Here is a 13355-nt window from a genome sequence, read left to right as displayed (position 1 = left end):
ACTTTTGAAGAGATTATAAAATGAAAATAGTTGGGTGTTTTCATTGTTTTAAACTAAGGTATTAAATTACATTAAAAAACAACAACCACCTGATTTTATGGGTAAAAATGGAGGATGGTGTACAGTGATACCTTTTTAAACAATTTCCAGAGAATTTCTTTATTGAAACTTACAGTAAATTTTGCCATGAAATTTCACATATGTGATGGAAAATGGAAGACACATGCCAATTAAATATCAGGAAAAAATATTTTAATGGTGTTGTTATATAGTGTATTGGCTAATTCCAGCGGGTCCTCATCTCTTACCGCCGACATTATCTCCAGTATTTGACTAAAACAAAGCAAAAACAAACATGAACGGTAAAATTTCTAAGTGTGTATCTGTTTCAGAAGTGTAGAATAATCTTTCTAACAAAGCTTTAACTTTATTAGTTTTCAGCAATATCAATAGAAAAATGTAACATTACCAGAAATTACAGACAAATTTCTGGGACTATCCAAGAGCCAAGAACCAGATTGGAATAAATTACTAATTCACAGAAGCACCACAATCATGGAATTCACACAGTGGAACCAGTTCTTCCTTTAAAACTAGTCCCATTCATTAGTGGGTTCTCATGAATAGTTGAAAAAAGGAAATATACATTGCCTTAATATAAGTCCAGTTGCTTTTGGTTTCATTGTATTTACATACGTATGTGTAAATGAATCACAGTGTAAGTTAAAGGGGCGTGGGGAGAAGCAGCCAAGGTTTGAAGGGCACTGCTTGGAGAACTAGGCCTTCAGAGACAGCAAGAATGGCTGCATGACCAGGCCAACGACAACAAATGAAGTGGTTTACTTGGGAAAAGGTTGGTTTTGCCCTGGTGGGAGACCCAGCTATCTGTGTGAGTACTGTTTTCTCTGTAAGACAGAATACAAGGAGTCCGTCTGAGTTTTTCTGCCTACAATGATAACTGTCAGCAGTGTCTCCAAGCAGTATTAAAATGGGTAGAATGTTTTTTATACATGAAGTACAAAGTTACAAAGTCAAAATTAAAATTTTAATATTCTCTGTCTCAAGCTTTTGGCTCCCATAATGGGTATTTTAAATGTGGACACCTAAAGAAATTAGGGATGGAAATGTAAGAGGAACTGGAATTGTGGTCATTCTGTATTAGTGACACAAAAGCCTTGGCTGGGTGTGCATAGTAAACAAACTGATTACTATGTTTTTGTTATCTGGCAATTAAAATACGTGAAAAGCAAGAAAGAAAAGCTGTTTAAAGTCAATCCCTGACAAATTAATGTAGTGAAAAGCATTTTTCTTAGTAAACCACAAAATTTTCAGAATTGAACTCATTGTAAATTGTGCTTCTGATGATACTGTTTGAAAGTTCACAACAGTTTTGCTAACATTATATAACAAAACCACTTCATTCATATTTAGAAACTGCTTATGAGAAATCCATTGGTGCTGAGTAGAACATTCTGTTTTAGTATGTTTGATAATACAAAGTTTCTGCTGATGTTTGGACTCTGGGCACCTAAGCTATTTCCACATACCTTGAGTGGTGGAGAGTTGCAATCATTCTACAATAATAATAATAATAGGAAGTTTGCTGTTCCTGAAAATTTAGTGGCTTTTGCTAAATGTGGCACTTTACACCAAGCACAGGTTTTAAAGTCTTGCAAGACATACAGTTCCTGCCACCCAGGCTCACAGAAAACAAAATGCTTCCCCTGCTTAAAATCCTTTGGGTCCTGATAAAATCGGAACCACTAAGGTTGGCATTCAAGAGCTCTCACAATCTGGGCTCACTCTGTCTTCCGAGACTTCTCCTCTGCTTACCCGGTGCATCCTACTTCGTGCCGCACCAAACTCATTGTTCCCCTGGGCCAGCCAAACCCTTCAGTAGTCTGCCTTCGCTCCCAGTGTGTGGCCCACCTCCCAGTCGTGTTCGGTAAACAGCTGAAAATACCACCTTAGTAAAGAGTTCTCTCCTATTGCCTTCCAAGGCAAATAGCTGCTGTGTCCTATGGTCACAGTTACAGTCATGCCTCTGAAAAATACCATCTCGGACTGCTATCTGCTTGTTTGCTCCAGGAGGGATCCCTGTCTGACTCACTGAGAGCCTTATCCAAAGTGCCTAGCACGACAAACCTATTCACAGCGTAAGGACAAAGGCAAGGGTACCTTGATTCTTCCGTGTAGCCCCCTGAGTCACTTGTACACTTCCTGAATAGTACAGGAGCTCCACAATGGCTGTCTCAAAAACTGGGTAATCTAATGGGGAGGGAAGGCCTCCACATAAATAGTTAAAACGTAAAACTCAACAGACTAGAGACTGATAAAATGACTTTCTAAGTAGGAATTAACTTGCAAATTAGTAATTACCATTATATTAGAGGCATATATATTTTAGAAATGTGGTTTAAATGTTTCAGCTTGCAAATATCGGTTCTAAGCTCAACCCACTTGGTTGATACTCAAGATTTACAGACTAATATAAAAAAAAACTTGAAATTCTGCCCACCAAATGTAAAGCCAAAGTCAACAGCTATAATTTTATGTAAGATTAAAGTAGTACAGAAAATTGACTTGGATACACTGTTGGTAACTATTTATTTCCTTTAAACTAGCAAAATACCAGTATCTTTTCTCTAATATCTTAGATCTTCAAAGAATTTTTTAAAATTATTGTCTCCTGACTAAATTTGCAAGTACCCTTCGAATTTCATAGAAGTTAAAGTGAATCTTCTAACCAGGATGTAAATCTATTCCTTACCCTGTGGGTTTTAAATCACTCAGTGTTCATGTCTTTGCCATTGCTAGCATGCTAATAAAGGAAAAGAACCTTTCAAATATAGTTTTATACGACAATTCTCCACTTCTTGGCCTAGGGAATTTTAGATCTGGTTTTCTAATATTCTGTCTGTTAAAAAGTTCTTTAAAAGATGGCACATATGGAAGGAATTATTACAATCCAGAATCTAACAGTTTTATGATTTGTTATAAATATGCCCAATTCTCTGAACTGGTAAACCACACTAGATTGATATAGTTTAGCTTTAAACTATCTGTGCAAACAAGAAATTGGATATGTGCCCAAAGCAATGATTCCACCAATTTTTCCTGTTTGTTATAACATTCTTCATAGCTCTTGAGAGTTACATGGATAGTAACATTTTATGTGCCATAATTATAATAAAAATATTCTGAATAACTGCTTTTAATAGGAAATAAAATTCCATGAAGTTCGATCCTTTATTTTGGTGGAAAAAGGAAATCCTATCACTTGTCACTATGTTCTGAGGCTTAACGAAACGTGCTTTTTCTTAGATTTATTCAAGTCAGATTATTTAAAAGGCAGAAGTCATAACATCAGAGGTCTGCGAGGCTTCCTGGTTCCTACACACAGGAGCAAGGAAGTTGCATGAGAACAGAAATGCAACTAGGTAAGGCAACTACGCGGCCAGCCTGAAGGGCTCTTCCTTCTGCCATAGGACAGACCACCAGAATCAAACCAGAATCTCTCAGTGCTGCAGCAGAGTCACTTGGGTTGTAAGAATCTGAAAAGAGGAGCTGACCTACAGCAATTCGAGCACAGTTGCTCTAAATCACTGTGGTTAAAATGATCTTTGACTGAACCTCGTTTGGATTTCACAAAACCTTAATCCTTTTTTTTTTTTTTCAGTTCATTTTGTAAGTGGCATCTGGTATCCGACTAATGACTGTGAGGACCAGGAAAGCCAAATACTTACATTATATGGCAGGGTTCATTTCTGTCTTTTACGCAATGCCCATTTTCCCACTTCTTTTTCGTGGGAAATGAGGTTTTTATAAATTTTGATCCAGCATGTGTACTTTTGACACCACACCAAGGCGCATCTGGAATTAAGCAAAGAAACAAAGGTTTTTTGTTTGTTTGTTTGTTTGTTTGTTTGTTTTTTTTAATGACAGGCAGAGTTAGTGAGAGAGAGACAGAGAGAAAGGTCTTCCTTCCATTGGTTCACCCCCCAAATGGCCATTACGGCTGGCACACTGCACCAATCTGAAGCCAGGAGCCATGTGCTTCCTCCTGGTCTCCCATGCAGGTGCAGGGCCCAAGCACTTGGGCCATCCTCCACTGCACTCCTGGGCCACAGCAGAGAGCTGGACTGGAAGAGGGGCAACCAGGACAGAACTGGCGCCCCAACCTGGACTAGAACCCGGTGTGCCGGCGCTGCAGGCAGAGGATTAGCCTAGTGAGCCACTGCGCCAGCCCCGAAGCCAGGAGTTTCTTCCAGGTATCCCACACGGGTGCAGGGGCCCAAGCACTCGGGCCATCCTCCACTGCTTTCCTAGGCCATAGCAGAGAGTTGGATTGGAAGAGAAGCAGCCGGGACTATAACTGGTGCCCATAAGGATGCTAGCACTGCAGACAGAGGATTAACCTACTGTGCCACAGCACCAGCCCCAGAAACAAAGGTATTTTTTAAAGGGTTTCTGTTTGTTTTCTGGACATTATCAAACTAATATATAACCTTTAAATTATATGCCATGATTCAGCTTCCAAAATGACAAAATTAATTTAAATTGTTTACTAATAAATGGTTTTCATTTTTAATTTTCTTAGAAAACAGTTCTAATAAAAAGCATAAGATTAAAATACTGAATTTTAAATGCCTTCTAAGACTCACTTTAATTCCTTTTTTCTACTACATTGTTGCTGATGTACAGAATGCTTTATAAAAAAGACCTAAGCCTAAAAGAAATACAACATGAAAATACTGAAGTTAAATTCTATATGGCCTCTACTGAATGTGTAACAGTAGCTTTAAATACCTATCTACAAAAAAAATTACAGTGGCTTACTCAATGTACAAGTATTGTACTTTGAATCATTTAGTTTGCATGACTACCCAAGGAAATAAAACTTATTTCTTCAGAATGGCTCAGTCTTGATTTTCTCAAAGTCCTCTGTATGAGGAGAACCTTGTGTTAAGAGTTTAGATAAATGTTTGTTTAATCTTGTTTTAAGAAGCAACAGATCCTAAAATTCTTTGAAACAATTTGATTTAAATGTTTCCACTTTAAAAGTGCTATTGAACTCAGCCATTACAAAGAGACAAGTGTTAAAGAAATTCTTGAACAGATTTTGAAACCCTGAGGTGAATGAAATGCTTTAGTCAGGACTGCTTGTTTAATGAAACATTCCTAACTACAACCTCCTTAGTTACCACATTCTGACATCCCATTTGGGAAGTGCTAGGCTTGGCCAGACTTGCAAAACTGAAAATAAAAATGACTTGCATAATTTCTCCTTGAATTGGTAACAGCCCCCAAAGAGCTTATGAAAAGTGTAACTGGAGGTTGACCTTGCTGTTTTAAAATCTTTGTTCACTTCAACAGTAAGCCTGAAGGGAAATTTCCTTTTCCAGCTTTATTTTTTTAAGGGATGGGGATATGGTTTAATAAAATTTTGAAAACATCAACTTACCTGTCTCAATCATCAATTTTTCACTAGGTATTGACTTCAAAACTTCCAAATTAGCCTCAGTTTTCAGTGAGCTTTAGGGGAAAAATGTATATATATATTTTAAGAAGTGGTATTTAATGAATAACTTTATCATAAATCTGTCTAAAACAAATTAAAAAGCTAACCCCAAAACCGATTTTGTTTTCAATTTACTTTAATATTCTCACATTCTTATCCATCACAGAATCCATATTAAGATCTATTTCTGGGCTGGCGCCGTGGCTTAACAGGCTAATCCTCCGCCTTGTGGCGCCGGCACACCGGGTTCTAGTCCCTGTCGGGGCGCCGGATTCTATCCTGGTTGCCCCTCTTCCAGGCCAGCTCTCTGCTATGGCCCGGGAAGGCAGTGGAGGATGGCCCAAGTCCTTGGGCCCTGCACCCACATGGGAGACCAGGAGAAGCGCCTGACTCCTGGCTTCGGATCAGCATGATGCGCCGGCCGCAGCGGCCATTGGAGGGTGAACCAACGGCAAAAAGGAAGACCTTTCTCTCTGTCTCTCTTTCACTATCCACTCTGCCTGTCAAAAAAAAAAAAAAAAAAAAAAAAATTTAAAGATCTATTTCAGGCCAGTGACGCGAATCACTAGGTTAATGCTCCACCTGCGGCGCCGGCACACCGGGTTCTAGTCCTGGTTGGGGTGCCAGTTCTGTCCCAGTTGCCCCTCTTCCAGTCCAGCTCTCTGCTGTGGGCCGGGAGTGCAGTGGAGGACGGCCTAAGTCCTTGGGCCCTGCACCCGCATGGGAGACCAGGAGGAAGCACCTGGCTCTGGCTTCGGATCAGCGAAGCATGCTGGCTGTAGCAGCCATTTGGGGGGGGGGGGTGAACCAATGGAAGTAAGACTTTTCTCTGTCTCTCTCACTGTCTAACTCTGCCTGTCAAAAAAAACCAAAACAAAAAACAAAAAAACAAAAAGCACAACTATTTCAACCAGATCTGCCTTTAGAAGGTATAATTTTTCATACTTATCAGTTGATCCTTCAATAGCTTTCTAAGTCCAAGTAAAATGTAACTTTTTAAAAAAAATTATTTGCTTCTCTTGGGTAATTTACATAATTTAGAGGTATTCAAAAGGCAATACACTTTCATACCCGTAACTTTGACTTTCAGGTCCTGAGACAGTAGATTATTGCTCCCTATTCATTACCCTCCTCTATTAGAATTATATGTTCTTCTTAGGAGGGGCCAACTCCACTCCTTGAATCTGGCCTTGGCCTCAAGACTTGCTTTCAATCAGTGGGTGACATGGCCATGAACTTGAAAGGGACTTTTGGGATTTGGATGGCAAACTGATCACCTTCTGAGTGCATGTACTGAGTCATCACCTCATCAACCTGGGTGCCCAAAATGAAAAAATGTGGCACAGATCTGAACCCAACATGTGGCCTGTGGCAGAGAGCTCAGTGCCATGTCAGCCAGAACCCAGCTCATCCAAAGACCCATGAGTGTGAACTTAAAACACCTGCACTATGCCAGTGAGATTTGCCATGGTTTATTCCAAAATGTGATGAAAGGTAATGGTGCCTTTGAAAATTTTTTGTAGTCACTAACTTTTAGAGCAGTTTTAGGTTCACAGCAAAATAGTAGAAAGTACAGGGCTTCCTGCCTTACCCCATGCCCCCTCCCCCAGCACAGTTCCACACCATATTGGCCCACTTGTGATGAATGGACCCACACTGCACATCATCATCACTCAGTCCACAATGCTTCTTAGGGCTCACTCTTGGGAGTGTTCACTTCTTGGGGTTTGGACAAATGGTATGTGTCCACCATGACACTACCATCCAGAGGAGTTTCACTCTTCAGTCCTCTGTGCGCTGCCTATTCCCTCTCCCTCCCTTTTAACCCTTGCCAGCCAATGATCATTTTTTTTAAAGATTTATTTATTTATTTGAAAGGCAGTATTATGGACAGGTAGAAGCAGAGAGAGAGGTCTTCCATCCGCTGGTTCACTCCCCAAATGGCCACAGTGGCCATAGCTGGGACGATCTGAAGCCAGGAGCCAGGAGCTTCTACCAGGTCTCCTATGTGGGTGCAGGGACCCAAGGATTTGGGTCGTCCTCTACTGCTTTGCCATGCCATAGCAGAGAACTGGATCAGAAGTGGAGCAGCTGGGATTCGAATCGGTACCCATATGGGAAGCTGGCACTGCAGGTGGTAGCTCTTCTTGCTATGCCACAGCGCCGGCCCCAACCAATGATCTTTTCACTTTCTTAACAGTTTGGCTTTTTCCAGTATATAGTCATTTCAGACTGCCTTCTTCTATTTAGTAATACATATTTCAGTTCCCTCCATGTCTGCACAGCTTGGTAGCTCATTGCTTTATAGCACTGAATAATGTTCCATTATGTGGATGTACCACAGTTTATTCACCCACTAAAAACCATTTTGGGGGCCGGCGCTGTGACTTGGTTAATCCTCCACGTGTGGCGCTGGCATCCCATATGGGCACCAGGTTCTAGTCCTGGCTGCTCCTCTTCTAGTCCAGCTCTCTGCTGTGGCCCGGGAGGGCAGTGGAGGATGGCCCAAGTGCTTGAGCCGCTGCACCCACATGGGAGACCAGGAAGAAGCACCTGGCTCCTGGCTTCGGATCGGCACAGTGCCAGCCGTAGCGGCCATTTGGGGAAGTGAACCAACGGAAGGAAGACCTTTCTCTCTCTCTCTCTCTCTCTCTCTCACTGTCCATAACTCTACCTGTCAAAATAAAATTAAAAAAATTTTTTTGGTTACTTCCTTATGTTACATTTTAAATTTCAAATTTTGTTGTTAGGGAGAATTTCAAATATATGCATAACTAGAATAATACAGACCTCCCATAAACCCATCACCCAGCCCCATCAAGCAGCAATGCCATGGCCAATTCTAGCTTATGCCCTATTCTCTCATGAGTCATCTTTAAGGAAATTCCAAATGTTGTATAGTTCCAACATTCCAGTATTTAATTCAGAAAGTGTCTTTTAACATGGATCTCTAAGCATAAGGATTCTTTTCTGAAAAGTGAAGCCACACTGTCATGTCTAAGAAAACCCAAAATCTAATCTTAAAATATCCAGTATTCAAATTCCTAATTATTTTAACATCATTAATTCTTTTGGGATTTCTTTGAATTAGGACCCAAAGAGATGTATACCTTGCTACATGTTAGTCTTTCAAATCTCCCATTACTATTTACTGCTTGAAGAAATCAAGTGTTTTGCCCTCAAGAGTGACCCAGTCTTGAATTTGCTGATTTTATGTCTGCAATGAAGCTTAGCAGGTTCTCCTCTTCTGAATATCTTAGGAGATGAAAGGTACCACCTACAGAGTCCGTTTGGATTTTTTTTTCTTTGTAGGGGGTAAGGCTGTTTTATAGTTGGTGGCATGATCTTCCATCAAGGCATATAAAAATCTGATTGTATTTCTGTGATATAAACCAGCCGATAGCTAGTTTGTCAGGAGATGCAAATGTAGATATCATAACTATATTAGTCCTTCATTGATTGGCTAGCATAATTTTTTTTTTTTTTGACAGGCAGAGTGGATAGTGAGAGAGAGAGACAGAGAGAAAGGTCTTCCTTTTTGCCTTGGTTCACCCTCCAATGGCCACTGCGGCTGGCGCATCTCGCTGATCCGAAGCCAGGAGCCAGGTGCTTCTCCTGGTCTCCCATGCGGGTGCAGGGCCCAAGGACTTGGGCCATCCTCCACTGCCTTCCCGGGCCATAGCAGAGAGCTGGCCTGGAAGAGGGGCAACCGGGATAGAATCTGGCACCCCAACCTGGACTAGAACCCGGTGTGCCGGCACCGCAAGGCGGAGGCGTAGCCTGTTAAGCCACGGCGCCGGCCTGGCTAGCATAATTCTAAAAAAGAAAATTCTGTGTCTATTATTTGGTTACACAGTCATGGTTTTTTATTGGGGAAAAACATTAGCTTTCTGTGTAGTATGTTAACTCTCTTATTTTTTTCAATGCTGCTTTTAACACTGGCAACCATTTTTAATCTTTAAGGAGCTCTTATTGCCTTCATATTTTCCATTAGCATTATGTTCACATTGTATGAATCTAATATCTCAAATCTGAATACACTGGGCCTTTTAAAAGTTTTTTTTTCCCCCTAAGGAATGTTTCCTTATTGGGTTTAGTTTGCCTTTTATCTTGGCTTTTTTTTTTTTTTTTTTCATGCTACTGGTTCATCTCATTTGTCTGGTGGTCCTTGGGTGTCCATTTATATTTAAGGAGGTTGCCAGTGTTGGGTCTCCTTTGTTTTCATCAACGTAGGACAATTTTACTGCCGTTTCTCTTCTCTCAGTGAGGATTGTTACTGGGAGTTCCATACGGGACAGTCCAGGACATGACCTGGTGACTTAGAGCTACAGGTAAAAGTGAGAGGTGGGCGTTGCAATACAGTGGTTTAAGCTGCCACTTTTGATACCACATCCTATATCAGAACTACTCTGCTTCCAATCCAGCTTCTTGATCATGCATTGTGGGAGGCAGTGGATGATGGCTCAAGTGCTTGGGCCCCTGCCAACCATGTGGGAGACGAAGATGGAGTTTTGTGCTCCTGGCTTTGGCCTGGCCCAGCCCTGGCTGTTACTGGCATTTGGGGAATGAACCAGCACATGGAAGATATCTAACACTACCCCCCCCCCAAGTCATTTTACCTTTTAAATAGATGAAAAATAAAACATTTTTTAAAAGGTGACAGTGTAGGAAGCTAATTGTTAGGTTACTGGTTCTCTAAATGCTTTCACAGGGCCTCATCACTGGTTCTTAAGGAAAAACATTCCTGGGGCTGGCATTGTGGCACAGTGCGTTAAGCTGCTGTTTGCTTTGCTGGCATCCCATATAAGTGCCAGTTCCAGTCCCAGCTGCTCCACTTCTGATCCAGCTCCCTGCTAATGTGCTAAGGAAACTAGCGAAAGACGGCCCAAGTACTTAGGTTTATGCCACTCATGCGGGAGACCTGGCTAAAGTTTCTGGCCCCGTCTTCAGGCTCGTATACCTCCAGCTGTTGCACGCATTTAAAGAGTGAGCCAATAGATGGAAGATCTCTCTCTCTCTTTCTCTCCCTCTCTGTAACTCTTGCCTTTCAGCTAAAATAAATAAATCTTTTTTTAAAAAGTTGCCCCACTGAGTAAATGTTTGCTGCTTTTGTTCTATGGACAGGAGTGGGTATGGGGAGTGAGATTTCCGATTGTGGCCCTATTTCACACGAATTCTAATCCCAAAGTCTCGGGGATTTTGTCTGCCAGACTTCCATCTCTTCTGAAACACTTCTGTGGTCTTCCTATTTCACCTGTCTTCCAGAAACTACAGAACATTTATCAGTTAGCAAAACTCCAGCCCCTCTTTTGCACCTTACAAGGTTTTTTTTTGTTTTTGTTTTTGTTTTTTTTTTTTTTTGACAGGCAGAGTGGACAGTGAGAGAAAGAGACAGAAAGGTCTTCCTTTGCCATTGGTTCACCCTCCAATGGCCACTGCAGCTGGTGCACCACGCTGATCCGAAGCAAGGAGCCAGGTGCTTCTCCTGGTCTCCCATGGGGTGCAGGGCCCAAGCACTTGGGCCATCCTCCACTGCACTCCTGGGCCATAGCAGAGAGCTGGCCTGGAAGAGGGGCAACCGGGACAGAATCCGGCGCCCCGACCAGAACTAGAATCTGGGGTGCCAGCGCCACAGGCAGAGGATTAGCCTATTGAGCCGTGGCCCAGCCCGTACCTACCAGCTTTTCCCCTTTTGAATATCTATATTTTTTATTTAAATGATATATTAGGAGGGCTGGGAAGGAAACATCAGTAGTTCTAAATAAGTTCTAAAGCTAATATTAATGTAGGGAAAAAACTTCTCATGATTAGCTTTAAAACCACACTGTCACAAACTCGAGATCATTTAGAAACACCTAAGATGGAGTTACCGTTTTAAGTTACTAAAACAAAGCAATTAATTCCCTTCTCTTGAAGATCACAGCACTCACATGACAAGGAGAAAAAGAAACAGACAGCATGTTTTGGTGAAACTAGGAAACATTTGTTACACCTATCCTAACAACCAAAGCACAAAGTAGCTGGAGAAGTGTTAAATGACCTGTGTTTATTGTCCAAGTGCTAAGTGACTACAGAGAGAAGGAAAACAAACTGATTTACCCAGCAACGTTCTACAACGTAGAAGGACTAAGTGCCTAGGTGCTGAGATAAGGCAAAGGACTGAATGGCAACTATTTGAAAAGTGAGGCTCCTAGCTTAATCGCCCATGACTTGGTACAGAGAGAGACAGGTGAGAGGGAGGAGTGCAGGCTCCCGAGACACCAGAGCGGAGAGTGGACTGCAGGACCAGCAGCACGGAGGTGCACAGGGGAGACCCAGGACCCACAGTGCAGGCTGTGACTGACAGCAGGGAGATCCTCGCCCTAAGCCCACCCTGCTCCAGAACACTCAGGTACAGCTGGAAACGTCCACCGGACCCTACTCCAGAGGAAAAACTGAACCAGCCCAGAGAAAGGTCTCTACAAAGTGACATTTGGGAATCCCTAGTGAAGTCCACTCGGCTCAGCCTGCCAGCTGACAGATGGTCTCCCACAGGGCTTCCAGACAGCTTCTGTTTTTCTAAATAGAAGAAGCGTCCAGAGGACAAAGACCAAAGGAGGAAAAGGGAACTGAGAAGAAATAAAAGCAGTAAGGCAAGCATAAAATAGCGTTGAACTATTGGTTTCTATCTTTAGAGAGATGAGAAGATACTGCATCAGACCAAGATTATGGCATTTAAAAATATCCGAGAACTTTCAGACATTGAAAGCAAACACTGCAGTAAATCTCATTTTAAAAGGTTGAAAATATAAAGCATTTTTTTGGAAGGTGGAAAAGAACAGAAATGGAAACTGAAGAATAAAAAGATATATCGGAGTTATCAGTCTAGGTTGTCCAAAGAAAGACTAGGAAAAAAAAATCAGGAAAATTTCCCAGGATTGACAGAGATGAGCCTCCAGCTGGAAGCGGCCTCTCAGACAGCAGCATGATGAATGTCCAGAAAACCATTACAACATGATTATGGGATTATAAAACAGGATGAGAAATGGGGCTAGGGTAGGGAGCTAGAAGAGCAATCAACTTATCCACACTGGAACCTCTGATGGGACAGTGGAAATTCTCAGTGAACACAATTTCTAACCTAGACAGTTATGCCCGAAAAACCATCAATGGAAAGTGGCTTTTTACTATCCCCGCCCCAATTCATTAATTAGACAAAGTCCCAAGACTAAGAATAGTATAAATTAATCTTCAAACATGTAAAATCTCAAAAAATTTGCTTGTTGTGAAAGATCTTGGGAAGCTATCAGAGACTGCGTTCCACCAAAACAAGGCCAAGGAGAATACGCAGATCTAAATAGAAACAGGATTCCATCACAGAAGAGATGCAAACCCAAACAGAAACAAAGACGGAAGGTTCTGGAGCTGATGGCAGAACCCATCCAGACCATGTAGCTAGGATTCCTCATGTGGGAAACAGAGAAAGGCACTCTATAGAGCTGGGCAACTGTGCAAGGGCTCCAAGTTTTGAAGAAATCCAAATAAGGAAAAATATGAGGAAAGTGACTCCAGGTATAAGAAATGATACCTAGATGGTTCAGCAGTCAATACTATTTACATAGACATAATAATGCAAACCCCAACTATGCATAAAACCAAACATTCTGAAGCAGCTACACTGAAGAATATGGAGTGACCAGTGGAAGTGAAGGTCAATCTGGGATGTAAGAACCAAGATGCTTAAAGACCTTAATGAGACAGAAAAGGGGGATGTATGCAGGTGACCTAGAAATCTGGTGACAAAGAGCAAAGTGGTTGTCTCGGGAAAGATTGACTTAGGAGCAGATGCATGCTG

At 41.7% G+C, this 13355-nt stretch overlaps 1 protein-coding gene across 1 annotated transcript in view; it reads right to left on the bottom strand.

Moving 5' to 3' along the window:
* Window positions 1-134: 134 nt before the first annotated feature.
* The window catches only part of TATDN1 (TatD DNase domain containing 1), a 42185-nt gene continuing 28964 nt past the window's right edge, over window positions 135-13355 (bottom strand). Inside the window, exons 10-12 of the mRNA XM_062188013.1 lie at window positions 5465-5535; window positions 3747-3873; window positions 135-333 (exon numbers count right to left, since the gene is read on the bottom strand). Of these exons, the coding sequence (XP_062043997.1) occupies window positions 231-333; window positions 3747-3873; window positions 5465-5535 (301 nt within the window). The 3' untranslated portion in view covers window positions 135-230. The remainder of the gene's footprint in view (window positions 334-3746; window positions 3874-5464; window positions 5536-13355) is intronic.

The sequence above is a fragment of the Lepus europaeus genome, chromosome 4, assembly GCF_033115175.1.
Source record: "Lepus europaeus isolate LE1 chromosome 4, mLepTim1.pri, whole genome shotgun sequence".
Classification (NCBI taxonomy): Eukaryota; Metazoa; Chordata; class Mammalia; order Lagomorpha; family Leporidae; genus Lepus; species Lepus europaeus.
Note: the sequence above shows the minus strand (reverse complement) of the source record. Positions and strands in the feature narration are given on the sequence as shown.